General features: G+C 36.9%; 1 protein-coding gene across 4 annotated transcripts in view; it reads right to left on the reverse strand.

Annotated features, from left to right (window-relative positions):
- LOC144980502 (uncharacterized) overlaps window positions 1-22,500 on the reverse strand; it is a 136,668-nt gene that overhangs the window by 113,049 nt on the left and 1,119 nt on the right. For 2 of the 4 annotated variants that reach the window (XM_078928133.1, XM_078928132.1), the window contains exon 2: window positions 14,747-15,729. In XM_078928133.1, the coding sequence (XP_078784259.1) occupies window positions 14,747-14,830 (84 nt within the window). In that variant the 5' untranslated portion in view covers window positions 14,831-15,729. Of the gene's footprint in view, window positions 1-5,500; window positions 5,517-5,563; window positions 5,617-14,746; window positions 15,730-22,500 lie in introns of those variants that run through there. The other 2 variants (XM_078928127.1, XM_078928130.1) reach the window with 2 other exon arrangements.

The following is a 22,500-nucleotide window of genomic DNA, read 5'->3' on the forward strand; positions in this document are numbered from 1 at the left end:
TATGTAAGACGGGCGGGGAGGATGGGGTGGGAGAAAAGATTAATTATGTATATTTTAGATACAAGGCAAATTTTTGTTAATGGCAAATCCATGGCTTTGTCCAGTAAAATCATTCACTCTCAATCTTATATTTTCAGTGATAATAGTATAATTATATAAAAACGAAACAAAACCAAAAAAAAAAATTGAAAAAAAAAAAAGATTAACTATGTCAATTTTAACATACAAGGAACATTTTGTGAATCGCATTTCCATGGCTTTCCCCAGTAAAATTATTCACTCTCAATCTTATATTTCCAGTGATAATATAATTATAGATAGTATGCGCTTGGCTAAGGAGCTCATAACATTGCCATCCGGAAGTATAACGGACCAACATACAAAACTGGGTGTATCTATGAACGGTTATAGTCGGGTTAATACAGTTCAGTGAGCATTACTCATAAACGCGGATGGCAAAAAAAAACAATAACAAAGACCTGAGTGACGTCATCTACGAACTATCTATATTTTAAAAAACACAAAAGAAAAGAAAAAAAATACGGATGACATCCCTCTGGTAGCCAGGCGAAGGGGGCCACGATACCGTACCAGTCAAGTCTTGGGTTCAAACTCCAAATCACCGCGGTTGTTTTTATTCTCTATTTATTGCCCTCTGTCACTTCCCAGCTCCTTTTAGATATCATGCTATGATTGTAAAAACTCTGCGTGGGTATCTAAGTGTCTATTGATGGGTGAATATCATATATATTAGCCAGGTACTCATTGACATAAGAGTCGAGTGGGATAATGAGTGCTAAGTATCATGCTTATCCAAAGACACAAAATCGGGACCATGGTTCTCCACAATCACTGTCAACCACCAATGGGAGCTATCTTTATTCATGTTTTCGTCCAACCTGGTCATTAATCATATGATTTGTTGCTATACAACAATTGGACATTTCTCAATGTATCTAAACACGCTGCTTTGTTTATAAAAGTCGTAAACATACCCACGAGTCACGCTGAGCGAAATGAACAATTGTGATGTTGGATATTTCTCAAACTGTGAAAATTTTTCAATATGAGAGTCATTTTCGGGCACAATATTGCCATCCGGAAGTATAACGGACCAACACACAATACTATGTGTATCCTTGAACGTTTATCGTCTGGTTAATACAGTTTAATGAACATTACTCATAAACGCGGATGTCAAAAAGCAATAACAAAGACCTGAGTGACGTCAACTTCATACAATCTATAGATCATCTCCATTGTCACTGCCAAGAGGAGACACCGAAACGCTCAGCCACCGAGTCAGACAACATAATATATTGTCAGAAGACAATAGAGAATAAAAAAAATTTTCGCGGCGGTGGTGGGGTTTGAACCTGCGACCTTATTGGTACAACTCCGCCTGGCAGGTGAGAGCGTGGCTCTACCGTGTGAGCTATCCACGAACACAAAAATATTCGTTTCCAACCCAAGTCATTTCTAGATCCCTCTCTCACCCACTTCTTGAGACCGCCGATTCGTTCGCAAACCACCATCGCGAAGTAATTTTGACCAGCAGTTAAGCTTAATAGCCAATATTCTCAACACAAACATATAACATAGAAACGATTGAGACACTGAGTATGCTCCGGTGTATGGGGTATCGTGGATAGCTCACACGGTAGAGCCACGCTCTCACCTGCCAGGCGGAGTTGTCGTACCAATAAGGTCGCAGGTTCAAACCCCACCACCGCCGCGAAAAAAAATAAAAAAATTTATTCTCTATTGTCTTCTGGCACTTTTCTACTCACTTCATATCTTGTTGTTACCAACATAAGTGCCTGCTCCACTCACTTTTCTGAATTAAACATAATATATTACGTATCTTGACTTCAAAGAATCTCTTTGTTACGAAACATTGCACACACATCCAATCACCCATGCAGAGCGGACCAAAAAGCTTTGTCTTCTTCCTTTGATGGTGGTAATAAGAATAATACTAATATTTGTCTTTCCATTAGGTGACGTTTTAACGAGTGCAGTGGGTTTTTTTTCCTTTTCTTTCTATTTCTTTTTTTTTTAGGGGGTGGTGGTGGTTTGGAAGGGGGAGGGGGGGGGGATAGTACAAAATAAGGCCGAAACATCTACAAAGAGAATGGCACGTTGGTAGTAATTCCTCAGTTAAAATTAAATGTGAAAAGTTCAAAACCTTCAATGAAAAATTGTAAATATCAATATTATAGATGGAACAAAATTGACGCCACTCAGCTTTTTGTTATTGTTTTTAGCCAGCCATGTTTATGAGTGGTTCTCTCTAGATTCTATCAAACAGATTATAAATGTTTAATAAAAGGTGATACATATTTTTGTGTGTTGGTACAGAATGTCCGGCTGGCATTGTTATGAGTTTGCTTTTATTTTACGTAGACGCATAGCATTAATATGAAAGAATTATAATTTATAGTAGATAAGATAATATGTAACACATTTTCTCTAACCAGTATTTTGTCGGGTGATTCAGATATTGGATATTGAATAAATTTGTGGTCAACATCACGAGACTTCGGCCGCGTCGTGTCACTGGAGTTGATGAAGAAATAAATATCAATACAATTTTTTAAGATGAGAAAAACTAAAAAAAAAAACAATTCAAAATTCTGACCACGTTGACTTTAAATTCACTTTTTGTCATCTGGTCTACATCAATATTTTACCCGTTTGAGTCGATGGGCACATCAACGTGTACATATTAGCAGGTCTGATATCCGAACGCAAGTATGGGCCTAGTTTAATATTGTTGAAGTGGACAATATTTTGTGACATTTTAAAAATATTTCTTTTACAACAATGAACCCATAATATATAAGGAAATATTTTTTTGTTTCATCAGAGTACAGAAGAAGGAAAGAAATTGACGTCCCTCATCTCTGTTTTTTTTTTTTTTTTATCGACAGCTATTTTAATTATTAGTTCTCATTAAATTCTATCATACAGCCTATAAATGTTAAAGGTTTCATATAATTTTGTGTAAATGTACGTTATGTCCGGCTGGCGAATGTTGTGAATATTTTACTTAAAAGCATAACATCGATAGAAAAGTGGTGGCTGTTTATTTCGTACAGGGGCATCTCAAAAGCTTTATCTTTGAAATAATAAATAATAGAAAAATGCGAGAAAGAAAATAGAATTCTCCGAGCAGTCGATCTACAAGTCCTGGCAAAATCTGATGGCTGAAGACGTCCTAGTGTGTATTCTCCTTTCAACAGGAGGGATGGCTGACCATCCACAAAGAAAGGCATTTGAGTAGTGGGATATTAAAAGGAAAAGATTCAATGTGGACCAAATCAAGGGCAAATCCTGTAAAAGGATTTCCGTTGTAGAAGGTGACGAATAATATTTGTTATGCGTCCCTTCAAGCGAGAAATTTAGCACCTTTGAGAAAGCTATCGCCGTCAATGAAATTGTTTGTTGATTACTAAGGCAAAGGTCAAACCCGTGGGAAATGAATGGGTAGGTTTATATTGATGGGAGAGTAGTAGGGGGGTAGAATGGGGTGGAAAAGGAGAAATTAGAGGAGAAGAAGAAGGAGGAGGAAGAGGAGCAGGAGGAGGAGGGGAAGGAGGAGGGGGAGGAGGAGAAGGAGGAGGAGGCGGAGTGGAGGAGGAGGAGGGGGAGGAGGAGGAGAAGGAGGAGGAGGCAGAGTGGAGGAGGAGGATGACAATAGAGGAGGAGAAGGAGGGGGAGAAAGAGGACAAGAAGAGGGAAAAGGAGGAGCAGAGCGATGAGGAGGAAGAGAATATCAATCGCCGGCATCTAATCTTACTGTCCTAATATTCCAACCAATCAAAACACAACATATATTGCAAAACCGTTCCAAAAAAAAATCATTTGGATTGGTTAGGGTAAAAATCTAAAAGCGAAAGAAGGACGAGCATGTGTTAGACCGCTTATAAAACATTCTTTGAGTTGTTCACATCCCTTCTAAATATACGAGTTGTTCCAAAACAATAATGTAATAATATATTTAAATACATGTCGACGTTTATGTAGTGCGATCCCTTAGGTCCACCAAGCTCAAAAATATATTGCTGGATAATTTATATCAAAGAAGGACAGTAATATTATGGATCCAATGTCCCATTTAGGTCGATAGCCGTCCAATCCTGTTTCCTTATTCACATCTGAATGAATTGAGTGGGTTAACTCACTCAATCCTAGAGATTTTTGCAACTTTTCAAAATTGGAAAAAAATGTATTAAAAATGAGCATGCACATAGATAATTTTATTCAACTGCCATTAACATGTAAAAATTAAGAACATTAGTTTGCTTCTACGCCTATAATTTGTTTCATAAAAATGTAATAAATAGGCATGGGTAAAAGTAAACCCGGGTATACTACGGATATACTCGGTGTTAGGGTTGAGTGAGTTAATGAATGTAAAATGCCTTTCCCAAAGACTTAGAATATCGTATTTATTTTTAACCTCCCCCCATAATTATTGGCCATCCCCAAAGTCGCATACAATGTGTTACAAGACGGGACACGGTAGGAAACGCTAAGACGCCAATGCTGCAACGCACTTTTAGTTTCATATAAAAATATTGAATCTTATTATCAGATTATAAATATAATGTTTTAACCCTCTCCTTACCAGCCATTTTTTCAGAATTTTCCCCAAAGCTTGACACCCGCCCAACACAAAAACAGACATTTCTTACTCAAACAGAAAAAGCAACAAGTACATTCTATGCATAATATTGTTCGACAATATAGGCTCTATTACAGAATGTCAAGTTTTTTATAGCTATAGCAAAAAGAAGAGAAATCTTAATGAGAAAAGTGACAGTTGAATCGTAACAAATGTGACGATTTTCCAATAGGTGGTAAGGAGAGGGTTAAAATAATTTTTAACTCAAAACGGTAGAGAATTAACAAGTCCAGCAGTTCGAAGAATATACAGCAATATGACATGATGTCTCCTTCAGTCAAATGAAATGAGTTGTGAAACTAAATTATATTCCTTTTTGAATTAATTTACACACTCACATTATTAATGTTATCATTTGATTAGTGTCAAGTTTTAATATGAACTTTTACACGTAACCAATAAATTGCCGTTCTCTGGATAAAAAACTCTTATTTAAAAACTTGGCCAGAAAACTCGTCCTGCAAATATCGATTGATTTAAATGACTCCCATCTCGTCAAAAACGCTCAAACCTGAGACCTCGCGAGATCTCTCTTATAGTCCCAGGTTTGAGAGTTTTAGCCAATGTGAGGGTAATTTAATTCAATCGATATTTTGAAGGACTTGTTTTCTGGACAAATTTTTAAATACTTGCTTTTCCATAATACAGGCCAGTTAACTGGTTAAATAGCATAACCAAACCATAAAAATAACGTGAAACATGTACTTCGTAAATGATTGGTCTATCTATCTACGAGCACATTAAATCCAACACGAATGATGCAACTTTGAACAATGTTATCTATACATGAAAGGTACACAGAACATTTACGGTGTTTTTAAAGTCAATTAGCTCTAAACTCTTAAGCAATACGATACGCATACGACAAGATACCAAATGAAGAGGTGCGCACGTTTTGTGTTCGTCTTTCTATAATCTTGAACGGGTTTCTCGTTCCATCACAGAACAGTTAGAATAACATAGGGTGTAGCTAAAGCAACCAAGGAAAAAAAACCCACGTGGGAGGAGCAGCGGACGACCTGTGGGAATTGTGACAATAACGGTCACGCCTTCGTGAATATGTCCGCCTATTATCAGTTCTTTATCTAATAATATTTCCATACACACAATGTTTAGATGAAGAGACAGAGAAGTTAGAGTAGTATTTAGGTGTATTATTATTATTATCATTTTTTTAAAAATTTCCTTCCAACTTAACCAAAAATATTCATATTCTATTTTTTTTAAAGAAACACATTATAATAAAGACCAAAAAAAAACAAACAAACAAACAAACAACAACAAAAAAATAATAAAAAAATAAAAAAAACAACAACAATAAAACAGCAAATTATGAGCTCTAAAGAAATAATTATAGGGTACCTAGAGGAAACGAGCTTAATCTGTGCCATTTGACCTTTCAACCCTACAACATAATGACAAATTCTGCCATATAGCACAATCGTAGTAGTAGTAGTAGTAATTATAGTTAAAATCAACGACCTACTCGTTGACCTTTTCAACGCATTATTTACGGCCTACTTCCATTGTCAATTATTAGCGAGAAGGAACTTGTTTTATTTGATTGCTGTTGAAAATAGTAGTATTTATTGTGGTAAAATTTTGAACATAAAAACTTTTTTTTTAAATGGTTTTAGCTCCGAGTCAAAAACAAACAAAAAACCATCGGCAGGAGCCGATGTGCACATATTTTCAGGTCTGATAACCCAATTCATTATGGGCTCATTGCTGTGATGGAAATCTCAACAACAACAAAATGACACAAAATATTGTCCAATTCAACAATTTAAAAAAATAATTTAAAATTGAGCTTTATATAGGGCAATATCCACTAAATGTGCTCAAAGCGCTTTACAAGGGGTCCCTGGTCAACAGCAACATTTAACATGTAGGACGAGAGATGGCGCCTGCTAGGCGATATTACAATTTTTCGGACAAAGACCACGCTGTTAACGGCCAGGTACTCATTTTAAACCTGAGTACTGTGAGAGAATGTGAGTAAAGAGCCTTTTCCAAGGACTCAACTATGCGCCGAGCGCGAGGCTCGAACCCAGGACCTCCCGATCCGAAAGCGAGTGTCATACCACTAGACCACATAGCCGCACATTGGCCCACCATTGCCTTCGGATGTCAGACATGTACATTATAGATAGTTCGAAGATGACGTCACTCAGTCCTTTGTTATTGTTTTTGCCATCCGCGTTTGTGAGTTGTTCTCACTAAACTGTATTAACCTGACTCTAAACGTTCATGGTTACACAGAGTTTGTGTGTTGGTCCGTTATACTTCCGGATGGCAATGTTGTGAACTCCTTGGCCAAGCGCATTCTATCTATATGTACAAGTCGATAGGAGCCAATGTGCAAATATTAGCAGGTCCGGGTTTGAACCAGGCTACAGGTAATTGGGAGGTCTGAGGTTCAAAGATCAGTCGGGGAATGTTGATTTTTTTTTTTATACGATGCTTTTCTTGTATTTAAAAAAAAAAACATTCTGCGCCGTCGGAGTATGTGCCAGCTACACCCTTTCAGGATTTGATTGGTAATAAAATGTGTCTCTTTGTGCGGCTATGTCTGTGGTCTAGTGATATGACACACGTCTTAGGGCCTGAATTCTTAGGTCAAAGGTTCGAGTCACGCTCTATGCCACGAATGGTTGAGTCCTTGGAAAAAGGCTTTTTCCTCATATTTTCTCACCTGAGGTGTGAAATGAGTACCTGGTTGTCGTTGTTTGTGTGTGTTTTTTTTAAAGGGTTTTATGGCGCTTGCAACACATTTAGGTTATATCAGTGCCAGTAAAAAGGAAGAAAATGGGATAGTAAAAAGTTCTAGAATTACAATTAAAGCACCCAAGAGAAAGTAAGACAAAGGGGAACTGGGAACAAATAGGGATCATATGTAGATTCCAAGAGCACACCGCCAATGTACTTACTTTGAGATCACCTATAAGTCTCATCTGGACACAAGCACAAAATCCAACAAAGAGGAATATACTCAACTGCCTACATTATACATTCAAAACAACAAATACAATAAAATACATAACAGAGAGATGATTTACAAGGAAAAAAATATCATCTCCCAAAACAATAACTATGCATTTTACTGTTTCCCTCCCAGCTAGGACTCCGGCCAGGGACAGGACAAAACCAAGTAATCTCATTCCAAGACAAAGACAGAAAGCATGTTGGAAAACAGATATAGGGGGATAGAAGACACAGTATGTACCCCCCTGCCCGCTATGGGAGGTCAGGAACCCTACCCAGCTGGCTGTCGTTGACAGTGTTGTATCTGTCGGGGAAAAAATAAAGAATGTAATATCGCCTTACATACATCACGTCTCGTCCTACATGTTAAGTTATTATACTGTTGGCTGAGGACCCCTTGTAAAGCGGTTTGAGCACGTCTAGTGGATATTGCGATAGATAAAAGCTCAATTATTTAATGTTTTTCATTTTTTATTCTTGGGGGGGGGAAGGGTATTTTTTTTTTTTTTTTTGCCTATACAAAGAATTAGCTTCAAATATAGATAGATCGAAGTTGACGTAACTCATGTCTTTGTTATTGTTTTTTGCCATCCGCGTTTATGAGTAATTCTCACTAAGCTGTATTAACCAGACTATAAACGTTTAAGTTTACACATAGTTTTGTGTGTTGGTCTGTTATACTTCCGGATGGAAATGCTGTGAGCTTCTTAGCCAACCGCATACTATCTATATACTGGATTTCACGAGTCCGACAAATAGCGGGTTTGAGCTTCGGTCCAAAACCGTGGCAAACTCATATTATTATGAAATGATATTTTATAGCATTTTATCCGTTTTCTCACAGCTTACAGAATTGATGAATAAAAAAATTGAGATCACCATAAATATTGATAATTAATTTCCGAGGATTCCCCATGCTCTTTGGGCTTAACTATATTCCATATTATATCGACCGGCAGGTTATAAGACGCCATATTTTTATTTCATAAAGTACACGTATTAACCCTCTCCTTACCACCCATATGAAAATCGATCATTCGTTACGATGCAGCCAGCATTTCTCTCATTCTAATTTCTTTTGTACTTCATAATATTTGAACAAAAATGTTTGCTATAGTTAAATTATATTAACACTGTGTTGAAGAGCTCGTTTAGCAGAAATAAATATGTATAGCAAGAACTATCAGACTTTGTGTTTGAGTGAAATAAATCTATTTTTTGTATAGGTTGGGTGTAAGTTTTGGGGATAATCCGGAAAATGGCCGATAAGGAAAGAGATAAGTCACTTGTTGAGGTTCCTTTCTGCCCTAGTACTCTTACAACATCCATCACTGCCTGTAGTCAGGTACGCAATCATAACATAGATGATGAGTGGGCTTTTATTTTATAAAATAAACATCTGAAAAAGTGTGTATAAAACCGGGCGATACAAAACAAGATAGAAAAGAACAAAAAAGAAGAAAAAAAAAATCCCAAAAGTCAGTCTTCCTTGACTGGGAATCGAACCTCAGACTTCCTGATTACCAGTCAGACGTGCAACCTTTACACCACGGAGGTTACCCGATAGAAAAATGCTAAAAAAGAGTGCCTGCTATGCATTCAATAACGCCAGGAAATACTGGATTTCCTCAAACCGCCTCTTAACTGGACATGGCAGAACTGCATCTAATCTGTGCAGATGGAAACTTGGAAAGAGTGATACCTGCCAGAAATGTCAGGCAGCCCCAGAGACCAGCGATCACATCGTCCGCCACTGTCCAGTCATTAAATTTGAAGGTGGCTACGAAACCATCCTTAGGGCGGAGGAAGACTTTAGAAGCTGGGTTGACGAAATACATTTGGAGGTGTAGCCATACGCTACTACTACTACTACTACTACTACTACTACTACTACTACTACTACTACTACTACTACTACTACTACTACTACTACTACTACCCGATAAATGGGATAATTGTTCTGCCTATAATTCTTCATATGAACCCTCGCTTGTATCACACAACACAAACATTGAACGCGAGAGGATGAGGACGAAAACATTAGGACGAGTAGCTCCATTTTTATTTTTATCTTACACCAGTGCCTGCTCCCTACTATCTCAATTTAAATTTTGTAAAGTACCTACGCTATCCAACAACATAACGCTAGGCTTCGAGTTTCTCAATCATTGTCTTTACCTATTTGCGGCCACACAATTTCACCCCGTCCATACTTACAAAACATTTCCTATCCCTTTATATGAGAATAAGGGGGGGGGGGGGGATCCCGATAGCTCAGTTGTTAGAGCACTCGTTTCACAATCAAAGGGACCGAGATCGATCCGGGGTGCAGTCGATATTTTTTTCTGACACCCCCCCCCCCACCCCCCGTCCACCCAGCAGTCATTGGATAGCTGGGTCAGTTAGATCCGGCGGGAAGTATTTTGCGATAGGCTAGAGTCCTATCTAAAGGGTAGCAAGCAATTGCTATGGTCCGTTTTCCACGCTATTGAAACCGGGATAAACTCCGGCTCCATAGTCCTAATGGCTCTGAAGGACTACTTTTTCTATTAGAATAATACTAATCCTATGTAACTCTCAAAAGTACGGTCGTGTCAAAGGATGTAACATGAGCTCCTTTCCACTGACCAATGTCACAGTGATGGCATGGCATTGTTTAACCACACTTAAAATATCAGTCAGAGAATTGGATTCAATAGTCTTTGTCACGTCGCCCAGCAACGGAGGCCATCGTGGTTCTAAACAAAGAAAATCGTTACTTTTTATTCTTCATGCTGGCTAGAACTTTTCACATGTCTTGTGATCAGAATGTGTAAAAGTCAAAACATGATCAGATTTATAATGTTTGTTTTTTTCCTCAGGATACGCTTTTATGCTCGACGGAGAAATATTTCATAAGGCGTCCGCCATTTATCCGATAGTTTAGAGCCAGTTACTAAGTTACCATGCGTCATTACGAGGGAAGTGACGTTGCGACTGTTCAAGCGAATTCACACACATGTGTATCATAATAATGACATGAAGGAAATAGTAGACGGAGTCCTGAATCAACTTGAAACGGCAAAGCAGGCGACAGAGGGCAGCATTGGTGGCAGTAAAAAAAAAATTGAGCGCAATATCCACTAAATGTGCTCAAAGCGCTTTACAAGGGATCCCTGGTCAACAGCAACATTTATTTTTTTTTTGTTTTATGAGGCCAAAGACTTGTCTTTTGACATAATCTTTTAAATCGGTGTCAGGCTATGAGTATACAACAAGGGCTACGGTCTCACTGACCAATCTGTTGAATCCCTGCTGGGTGCTAAGAGGAATCAGACGGTATTGGAAGGATGAATGGTATTGATGCTATGTGTTTAGGTAAAATACTCACAGTATCCGTCGGCCAAATTTAATACACAAGCAGCAGCACAGACAAATAATTGTGTGTGTAACTGGAGACTAACATGAAAACATGAATCGCTGTCCCCGGTGTTATCTTTAACGTTTATAATCTGCTTGATATGGATGATTTACTGAGTACTTATCACTAACAGGCACTTTCGTTTTTTTTCCTTGAGTAAGATTATTAACCCCCCCCCCCCCCCCCCAATTTGCTCACTTGGACAACATGGGTGATTCCTGTTGACATCAGACATCTTGTTTGATGAGTTATCTATATTCCTTCGCGGAATGCCTAGGCGACAATGTCTTATGATGTCGTGCTGGAAAAGATATCATTTTTATTTTTTTTTAATCACTAACAGGCTGTCTAGAACAAATATCAAATTAAAGAAATTAAGGAGCAGACATGTGTATATGTACCCGTATAGGATAAAGATCTGAACAATAAATGCATCTTTCATACACACTTGTTCAGATCTTTATCTAGAACTAAAATAAAGAGCTGAGTGACGTCAACTTCGTTCCTTCTATAGATAGAACGATGATGACGTCACTCAGGCCTTTGTTATTGTTTTTTATTTTGCCATCCGCGTTTATGAGTAATTCTCACTAAACTGTATTAACCAGAATATAAACGTTAATGGTTACCCATAGTTTTCTGTGTTCGTCTGTTTTACTTCCGGATGGCAATGTTGTGAGCTTCTTAGCCAAGCGCATACTATCTATAGCAATAAGTCTGGTAGAAAAGCACCAAACAGATAAAGTGTCACAGTGATACTAATTTTTGCTAGAACCTATGGACTGTAAAAAGTAATAAACAAAGATGAAAAAAAAAAGAACCAAACACTAAATCAGAGAATGTTTCGGGCTAAAAACCATTCCTCAGTAACACAACAGACAACAATATTAATTTAATTAATATTAATATATTGAGCAATTTTCTTTGTAACATTTGTCTATTTTCACTTGTATGTGTGTATGTGTACAGTTTGCCTTCGTTATAATAAGCAGCTCATTTAAAACAATTTATTGTTAAATCTGGGCCAAATCCAGTTGGAATATTTAAGTCAAAACCTATGCCAATGAAATTTGGGTCAATTGCTTATACTTACATTTTATGTTTTATGCCCGGGTGGTTTTTAGAAAGAGAGCATCACTACTCGGGCTTTCTGTTTTGTTTTGTTTTGTTTTGTTTTTAAGAGTTTTACGCCACTTTTGGGGATCCTGATAGCTCAGTTGGTAGAGCACTCGCTGCGCATGCAAAGGGACAAAGATCAATTCCGGGTGAAGTCTAGATTTTATTTTTTGTTCCCCTGTCTACCCAGCAGTAATTGGGTAGCTGTGTCTGTTATATCTGGCAGAAAGTACCTTGCGATAGACTAGCGTCCTATCAAAAGGGTAGCAAGCAATTGTCCATTTCACGCTATAGAAACCGGGATAAGCTCCGGATACATGGGCGAATGGCTCTGAGGGACTATTTTACGGCGCTTTCGTCGACACTTGTGGGTCATATTAACGCCAGTAAAAAGGTTGAAAATGGGATAGTCAAAGAATTCTAGATTAACAATTAATTGAAAGTACACGAGAAAAAGTAAGACAAAGTTTACTGGTTCAAATAGGGAATATATGTGGATTCCAAGAGCACACTATAGATAGTATGCGCTTGGCTAAGAAGCTCATAACATTGTCATCCGGAAGTATAACGGACCAACACATAAAACTGTGTGTATCCATGAACAATTATTGTCGGGTTAATACAGTTCAGTGAGTTTTACTCATAAACGGGGATGGCAAAAAACAATAACAAAGACCACCTTCGAACTATCTATCGGTGTATTTTCTTTAAGATCACCTAAAAGTCTTAACTAGACATAAGCACAGAATCCCACTAAGAAGAATACACTCAAATGTTAATAAATCATAATTTATGCAAACTAAAAAAAATATAACAGAGAGACGATTTAAGAAAAAAAAATAATATCATCTCCCAATATCAACACCATTAACTGTTTCTCTCCCAGCCAAGGACTCCGCCAAGGGTCAGGACAAAACCAAGTAATCCCATTCTAAGACAAAAACAGATCAACTCAGAAAACAGACAAAGGGAGACACGGGCTTTCTGGGTAAAATTAAATAGTAAAATGTGATTTTACTGGAGAAGGAACGATATTGACGTCACTCAGCTTTTTGTTTTTGTTATAGCCAGCCATTTTTAATAGTAGTTCTCACTAAATTCTTTAAATCAGACTATAAACGTTTCAGGTTACACGTAGTTCGGTGTGTTGGTTCTTTATATCCGGCTGAAGATGTTGTGAGTATTTTACCTAATAGCATAGCATGAATAATTCAATGTTTTTCATCTAACCCCCCCCCCCCCCCCCCCTTTCCCCGATATAATGCGGATTTGATGTAGTGTATCACATATTTATTGATTAATGTGTATTAGCGGAAAGTTTCAAACCGCTATTCGCAAGAGATCGACATAAAGGTTAGGGGAGATAACCAAATAAATACAAGTGAACGCGACAGCAGTTATCGTTCTTGAGTGTCTCCTTGCATGAGTCATGAAAAGGTTGCTGTTTGGAGCTCTAAGAAATAAATAACAATAGGAATTTGAATTGAAGCTTCAATTTAATAACGAAAACAGATAATGTGGACGTTTCGGGTTTCCCCTTTATCAACAAAACGATAAATGAAACACTGCGAACATTATCTGTTTTTGTTGTTTAGACGTTACACCAGTACCAAATTAATCGAGATTTTCTCGGTCATTGCAGCAACGCCTTAGGTTATACTGTGTGACCCATAGACTGTAAACGGACGGATGGATGGATGGATGGATGGATGGACTGATGAACTGATGGACGAGCGGATGGATGGATCGATGGATGGATGAGTAGGTTAAGTGATGCATTGATGGATTGGTGTATGGATGGATAGATGGGCGAATGAATGGAAGGATGTATAGTTGGGTGGACGGATGAATGGATGGGTTGATAAGTGAGTAAATGAATTGATATAAATAGATATATTACTAGACAGATAGATAGATAAATAGATAGAGAGATAGAGAGATAGATACACAAACAGACAGAGAGATAGATAGATAAATAGATCGGTAAGTAGGTAGGTAGGTAGGTAGATAGGTAAGTAGGTAGGTGGGTAGGTAGGTAGGTAAGTAGGTAGATAGATAGATAGATAGATAGATAGATAGATAGATATTGAATCGTGTTGGATACAAATATGGTATAACAACACACTACAAACCAAACTCATGTAATAGAAAAGCCTGAAACATCAATGTAGACTGACTCCAATATCGTAGTAAATATTACAATAATAGATAGATAGATATATAGATAGATAGATAGATAGAGAGAGAGAGAGATAAAGAGAGAGAGAGAGAGAGAGAGAGAGAGAGAGAGAGAGAGATATAGAATTCGGGTAACAGACCAACTGATCAATCAATTAATTAATTAATCATATATTTTAGGTAAGTAACCATAGAATAATAATGATTGTCTAGAGGATAGGACAAAAAGATAGTTGAGGGCTGAGAATGAAAGAGAAAGGGAGAGGGAGATATAAAGAAGAAAGAGAGAGATATGGATAGGAGTTAGAGAGAGAGAGAGAAGGGGGGGGGGGGGGGCGGGGGTGAGAGAGACTAGTATAATAAATATGTTCTCATACCTCATACTGAAGTAGCGTCCAGTCCAGGAGAAAATTAACGAAATCTCGAAAGTAGAAAAAGACGAGGGCGCTTGTCAGCACCATTTTGAGGCCGTGGATGAAGAACTAATTCTCTGTCTGCTTGTGAAGTTGTCTAATGGTATGGACTAGGTCAACACTGGAAACTTGATATTCGGACTATATCAAACTAGAATTTGATATGTCGGACTGGGTCGCACTGCAAACTTGATAATTGACACTAGGTCAAACTAGAAACTTGATATTTATAAGGTCAAACTAGAAACATTATTATTCAAATTAAGTCAAACAAGAAACTTGATAATTCTGACTAGGTCAATCTAGAATCTTGATAATTGTGACTAGGTCAATCTAGAATCTTGGTAATTTAAACTAGGTCAAACTGGAAACTTGATATGTAATTCTGCAAGTGTTTTAATAGTTGCTCTAGCCAATTAACACAATCCTTTATATTGAAAGCGAGTTAGTTTCAATAGTCACAAATCAGTCATCCCAACCCCCTCCGCTTGGTGCTCGTCTCCGCCCACTGAACCTCTTGGTCATAAAAATTCAATTTTTGACGTAATTTATTTGTGCTTCTGAGCATTATTTCACCATCGATTTGAGAACTCAGCTGTCATTTCTTGGGGAAAAGATCACGCCTGCACTTCTGGAATAGACAAATTGTTGCGATTTTGATTTGGGATTTAATTTGAGCATATCTTAGCCATGTAGTTTTTTGTCATTTCTTATAAACTGTGTGCTATCTTATTTATGTCTTCATTTCTCCCCTGCTTTCAGAACAGACTTCAAAAATTTGCTTTGTTAATGGGTTATATTATCCAATCGCTGCTTCGTTTCTTGGACTCAATCTTGATAGAACAATTGGACGGATAGAATCAGATCATGTCCCAGTGTTGTCAAATCCCCTAGACTTGGTTATTGAGTGGAATCTTCGAGAACTACATCGAGATGGAGACAGTAATCTGTGGACAATGAGCAAGAAAACAGTAACCGTGTGTGTCTATCATTGGCTTGGTATAAAGTAAACAAATAATTTGAATCTAACCAATTAATAGGATTCAATAGTCTGATGTCACGTCCGCCCAGCAACGAGCAGCTTGGTTCTAAACAGAGAAAATCGGTACTTTTTATTCTTCATGCTGGCTAGAACTTTTTTACATGTTATGCGATCAGAATGTATAAAAGTCAAAACATGATGAGATTTATAATGTTTTTCTCCTCTGGATACACTTTTATGCTCGTCGGAGAAGTATTTCATAAGGGCGTCCGTCATTGTTTCGATAGTTTAGAACCAGTTACTATGCGTCATTACGAGGGAAGTGACGTCACGACTGTTGAAGCCTATTGCAATCATTGATGTGTTTGTACCAATCTTTGGAAAGGGAGTCCCAAATAACTCGGTAGAGTACTCGCTTCACACATCAAAAGAACCGGGATTCGTTCTAGGTTAGGTCACGAGAATATTTTGCGATAGACTATAATCCAATCCAAATGGTAGCAAACTATAGTTATTTTCCGTTTAACGATGTAGAAACCGGGATAAACTTCGGCTCCATAATGGGAGTTTTTTTAATAGATCTTTGGCATTGGAAAATTCGGTTAGACATTTTGGCATTTTTAAATGTTTACAAATTATTTGTCAAATTACAAAATTCCATATATTGATAAATTAATACCGATATCACAAGATACACAATTTCTCATCCTATAACGGGCAGGAAGTGAAATTTTACTTAGATCAAGATAATACTCTTGGGATGTAAAAATTAATCTTTATTGACGTTTCTGTTTTTGTTTGTTTTTAAGGGTTTTACGGCGCTTGCAACACATTTAGGTTATATCAGCGCCAGTAAAAAGGAAGAAAATGGGATAGTAAAAAGTTCTAGAATTACAATTAAAACACTCAAGAGAAAGTAAGACAAAGGGGAACTGGGAACAAATAGGGATCAGATGTAGAATCCAAGAGCATACCACCAGTGTACTTAGTTTGAGATCACCTATAAGTCTTATCCGGACACAAGCACAAAATCCAACAAAGAGGAACACACTCAAATACTTACATTATACATTTAAAATAACACATGCAATAATACATAACAGAGAGATGATTTACAAGGAAAAAAATATCATTTCCCAAAACAATAACTATGCATTTGACTGTTTCCCTCCCAGCCAGGACTCCTACTCGGGCAGGAAAAAAAACCAAGTAATTTCATTCCAAGACAAAGATAGAAAGCATGTTGGAAAACAGATATAAGGGGATAGAAGACACAGTGTGTACCTCCTGCCCGCTATGGGAGGTTAGGAACCCCACCCAGTATTGACGCTTCCATTTTAGCAGAAAAAGTGATACTTGGAGGTCATTTTTTCAGTGGCATTATTTTGTGGCTTGTTTTGCATATTTTTAAAAATATAAAATCAATCTGGTATCGCTAAGTCAAATACTACCCAAGTCGAGACCAAATTTTCGTTACGTTCTTTCTTGTTTATTTGTTTGCTGTTTGTTTTTTGTTTTTTTTTTTTGTTTTTTTTTTTGTTTTTTGTTTTGTTTTTTGTTTTTTTTGTTTGTTTGTTTTTGTTTGTATTTTTTTTGATCAATTTTATTTTGTCTGGTTTGTTTGTTTTTTGTTGTTGTTTTTTGCTTGTTTTTCATTTTATTTTGTTTTGTTTGTTTTTTTTTTTTGTTTTTATTTTTGTTTTTTTCTTTTGTTTTTGTTTTGTATTTTTGTGTTCGTTTTATTTATTTATTTTTTTCTATTTGGGTTGTTAATTTACGAAAGTATATTATAACTTATATTAAAAATATATAGTCTAATATGAAACTCGTGTCTCACAATTTTCATTTTATTTCATTTCTTTTTTAAACATCTAAATCACCTCGACATATTATAACCATTTTGATGCGGTGGGTAGTATAATATACTAATTTTAATGATATTGCTTTTGTAGTTTACGAGTCCGTATAATATACTAATTTTAATGATATTGCTTTTGTAGTTTACGAGTCCGTATAATATACTAATTTTAATGATATTGCTTTTGTAGTTTACGAGTCCGTATAATATACTATTTTTAATGATATTGCTTTTGTAGTTTCAGAGTCCGTTCATGTACTTTTGGCGTCTCACGATGCCTCACCTTTCTTACAATGCATATGAAGCTATACATCGCTCTCTAATATTTGCTTTCGTCTCCAAAACAAATTGAAGGATATTTGTTAATTGGAAATCATATTTTAATGCATGAGTTATATTGGCAATTATGGCATAAAACAAATAAACCTTTGAACTATATATTGAACGACATTGGCGTCACTCAGCTCTTAATAAGCTTCAACTGTCGTAATGACGCATAGTAACTTAGCAACTGGTTCTAACTATCGGGAAAATAGCGAACGCCCTTATAAATACTTCTCCGACGAGTATAAAAGTATATCCAGAGGAGAAAAACATTATAAATCTGATCATGTTTTGACTTTTAATTATACATTCTGATCACATGACATATGAAAAGTTCTAGCCACCATGAAGAATAAAAAGTACCGATTTTCTTTGTTTAGAACCACGATGGACGCCGCTGCTGGGCGACGTGACATCAGACTATTGAATCCAATTGGAAATCCTATGTTAATGTATGAGTTATATTAACAATTGCAAAAAAAAAAAAAAAAAACAAATAAACCTTTGAACGAAATTGGCGCACTCAGCGCTTACTTTGCAAGCCATTTTTATGAGCATTTCTCACTAAATTGTATTAATCAGACTGTCAACGTCTAACCTTTCCTTACCAGCCATTTTCAGAATTTACCCCAAAATTTCAAACCCACCCAACACAAAAATAGTTTTTTTGCTTACTCAAACAGAAAAGCAACAACATCTTCTATGCGTGATATTGATCGGCAAAATGAACTCAACAACAAGTGTCACGTTTTTATAGCTATAATACACATTGTTCTTTAAATTGTGTGATTTACAAAAAAAAACAGAATGATAAAAGTGCTGGTTGGATCGTAACGAATGGGACGATTTTCCTATGGCTGGTAAGGAGAGGGTAAAAGTTACACATTGTTTCGTGTGTTGACACGTTATATCGTGTTGGCGGATGTTATGAGTTTGTTTGTTTTTAACTTGCATCAATAACATACAGGAGGAAAGTTAATTAATAAGGCTTGGGATATGAAGTGATCACTAGTTAAACATTGGAGTGTTAATTGGATTCAATTGTCTGATGTCACGTCGCCCAGCAACGACGAGCAGCGTGGTTCTAAACAAAGAAATTTGGTACTTTTATTATTCATGCTGGCTAGAACTTTTCATGTCATATGATCAAAATGTATAAAAGTTAAAACATGATCATATTTAGGTTTTTCTCCTCTTGATACACTTTTATGCTCGTCGGAGAAATATTTCATAGGGGCGTCCGCCATTGTTCCGATAGTTGAGAGCATGTTACTAAGTTACTTTGCGTCATTACGAGGGAAGTGACGTGATGACTGTTGAAGCCAATTCAACGTTGTTGGGTTTGAAATTGGATTCAATAGTCTGATGTCACGTCACCCAGCAATCAGCGACCATCATGGTTCTAAACAAAGAAAATCGGTACTCTTTATTCTTCATGCTCGCGAGAACTTTTCATATGTCTTGTGATCAGAATGTGTAAAAGTCAAATCATAATCAGATTTATAATGGTTTGTTTTCCCCTCCTGATACGCTTTTATGCTCGTCGGAGAAATATTTCATAAGGGCGTCCGCCATTCTTCCGATAGTTTAGAGCCAGTTACTTAGTTACTATGCGTCAATACGAGGGAAGTGACGTCATGACTGTTGAAGCCAATTATTCAACGTCGTTGGGTTTGAAATTGGAAACAGAATCCACCGGTAACAGCGTGGATTTTTATCTCTGGAAATATCGATCGATTGTAAATGTCCCTCATCTTGGCAAAATAAAACTCTCAAACTTTGGAACTTCACGATGTCTTCCTTGATGCCACGGGTTTGTGAGTTTATGTCCGGGTGAGGGTCTTTTAATTCGATGGATATGTGAAGGACGAGTTTTCTGGCCAAATTTTTTAATATGTGTTGTTGTTTTGTTTTTTTCGGAGTACAGCAGTTAACTGGTTAAAAGTTAACACATATCTTTGCTCACCTTCTCTAACAACTTACTAGCTGATATATTATGTTCTCTACTGTGGTCTATGGCATGACACTCGCTTTCGAATCGGAAGTTTCTGAGTCCGAGCTTAGCTCGGCGCATAGTTGAGTCCTTAGAAAAGGATCTTTACTCACATTCTCTCACCGTATTCTGTAAAATGAGTACCGGGCCGTAAACAGCTATGTCTCTCTCCGAAAGAAATTATAATATCGCCTAACAGGCTTCTTGTCTCATTCTATTAATATGTGATGTGTTGCTGTTGGTCAGGGACCCCGTCTTGTAAAGCGATTTGAGAGCATGTTTAGTGGATTTTGCGCTATATAAAAGCTCAAGTTAATGCTCAAATGAAATCAAGCTTCTGAGCAATATTGATAAATAACAATATGAAATTGATTGGAATCTTGAATTTAATTAAGGAAGACAGATAATGTGAACGTATAAGGTTTCCTCTTGATATATAATTAAATAAACAAATAAATAAAACATGAATAAAACACTAAGGACGAAAAAGAGATGCGAAAATGGCGTTGTTAAGGTGCCTTATCAATGGGAGCGATCTATATTCATACATGGTTTGTTGCTGTCCAACGATTGGATATTTCCTCAGAAATATCAACACGCTGCTTTGTTTATGAAAGTTATAAACATACCCATGTGTCAAACGGAACGAAATGACCAATCGTGATGTTAGATATTTCAAAAACTGTGAGCACTTTTCACTATGTGGGTTACTTTGAGCACATATTCCAAAGAGACCAATGACCTCGAGCACATGGAAATGATAATATAGATCATGCCCATTGATGGTTCCTCTGTGACCTCTTGTTGCTATTCCTGTCAAGCTATTGACATGGATGCCTTTTTAACTATTATCTTATAGTATGAGCATTCAGTTCTTCAATCCACATATTATAGATATAGTGCATATACTTTTGAAAATTACGTCAGCTATCGTTTATTTTTTTTTTTTTAACTAGTCGAATAAACATTTAAGTTGTTTTATATTTGACTCGAAAAATGAAAATAAGGCCTGAACTCAGCCACTGACCGTGAACCAAAGACCACATTAAGTGCTTGCCTATCACCTGTAGTAAAGATAGTTCGAAGATGACGTCACTCATGTCTTTGTTATTGTTTTTGCCATCCGCGTTTATGAGTACTTCTCACTAAACTGTATTAACCAGACTATAAACCTTCAAGGTTACACACAGTTTGTGTGTTGGCCAGTTTTACTTCCGGATGGCAATGTTGTGAACTTCTTAGCCAAGTGCATACTATCTCAGATCCTGAGTACCACTCACAAATTTAGCACAGATGATTGAAAAAAAATGCATTGAGTAGTCAGGTGCATTCCTGGATCAGTGTGTAAAAATATTCTGAGAAATACTCACTGAGCCAGACGAATTTTGTGTGTTTGACATGTCGGTATCTCAGGTCTTTTCTTTTACGCAGGAAATAATATAGTCAAGGGGACGAAACGGGTAAATGGCAGGAAATATTCTGATTGTTTGATGCTTAGTAAAGGGCGAACCTTCAATGGGAGCGATCTATATTATTCATGTTTTCGTACAACCAAGTCATCAATCACATGATCTGTTACTGTACAACTATTGGACATTTCTCAATGTATCTAAACACGCTTCTTTGTTTATGAAAGTTGTAAACATACCCATGAGTCATGCTGAGCAAAATGACCAATTGTAACGTTGGATATTTCTCAAACTGTGAACACTTTTCACTATGTGGGTCATTTTGAGTCCACTTTCCAATGTGACCAATGACCTCGAGCACATGGAAAGTTAATAAAGATCGTGTCCATTGATTGATATGACTCTCATTTGGCAACAGCAACAACAACAACAAAGGCCATTCAAACCTGGGAGTTCGATCAACAACGAGAAATATGGTAGAGTGAACAGTTATTTTTTTCAATGTCGCCTTTGCTTTCGTCAGATCGTAACAGATCTTGTTACTCATTTTTATCACGAGTTAACAGTCGATAATGAAACTGCTAACATCTCACGACATGGGTTCGAACAGCGCATGGAAGTGGGTACGCTTTTATTACGCCACCATCCTGCCTAATAGAAAGAACAGTCGTGACGTCAAACCTCTACTTTTCCGGTTCCGAAACCATTGGAAATGTGTATGTAACCAGCCCTTTGGAGGACTAATATTTGAAAAGGTTAAATAATAAAACAAAATGTGGCATAACTATTTTAGTAGCAGGATGTTTCGGCAAGTTCTTAGGATTACGGGATCTAAAAGAGCGAGGATGAATGTTATTTATTGGCGACCAGCATATATTTAGACTAGAAAATAAGATGTCGTCACTCTGAAACCAGAAGATCATTTTACACAAGCTATGTATCCAGTCCACTGGAAGAATGTTTTTACACTTCCAGTGAGAATGGAACCAGCTTTTTGACATCACATTTTAGTTCCCTTTATCAATAATATGATAAAACGATGGACATGTTGATTACAAAATCATGAAGATAATACAACATAAATAACAAAGGTCAAACAAGTGTGACAATGCTCTCTACTGATTCAAAATAAATAGTGCATAACGACTCAGA

Source organism: Berghia stephanieae, chromosome 10 (genome assembly GCF_034508935.2).
Source record: "Berghia stephanieae isolate SIO BIC M18660-M18661 chromosome 10, UCSD_Bste_1.3, whole genome shotgun sequence".
NCBI classification, from domain to species: domain Eukaryota; kingdom Metazoa; phylum Mollusca; class Gastropoda; order Nudibranchia; family Aeolidiidae; genus Berghia; species Berghia stephanieae.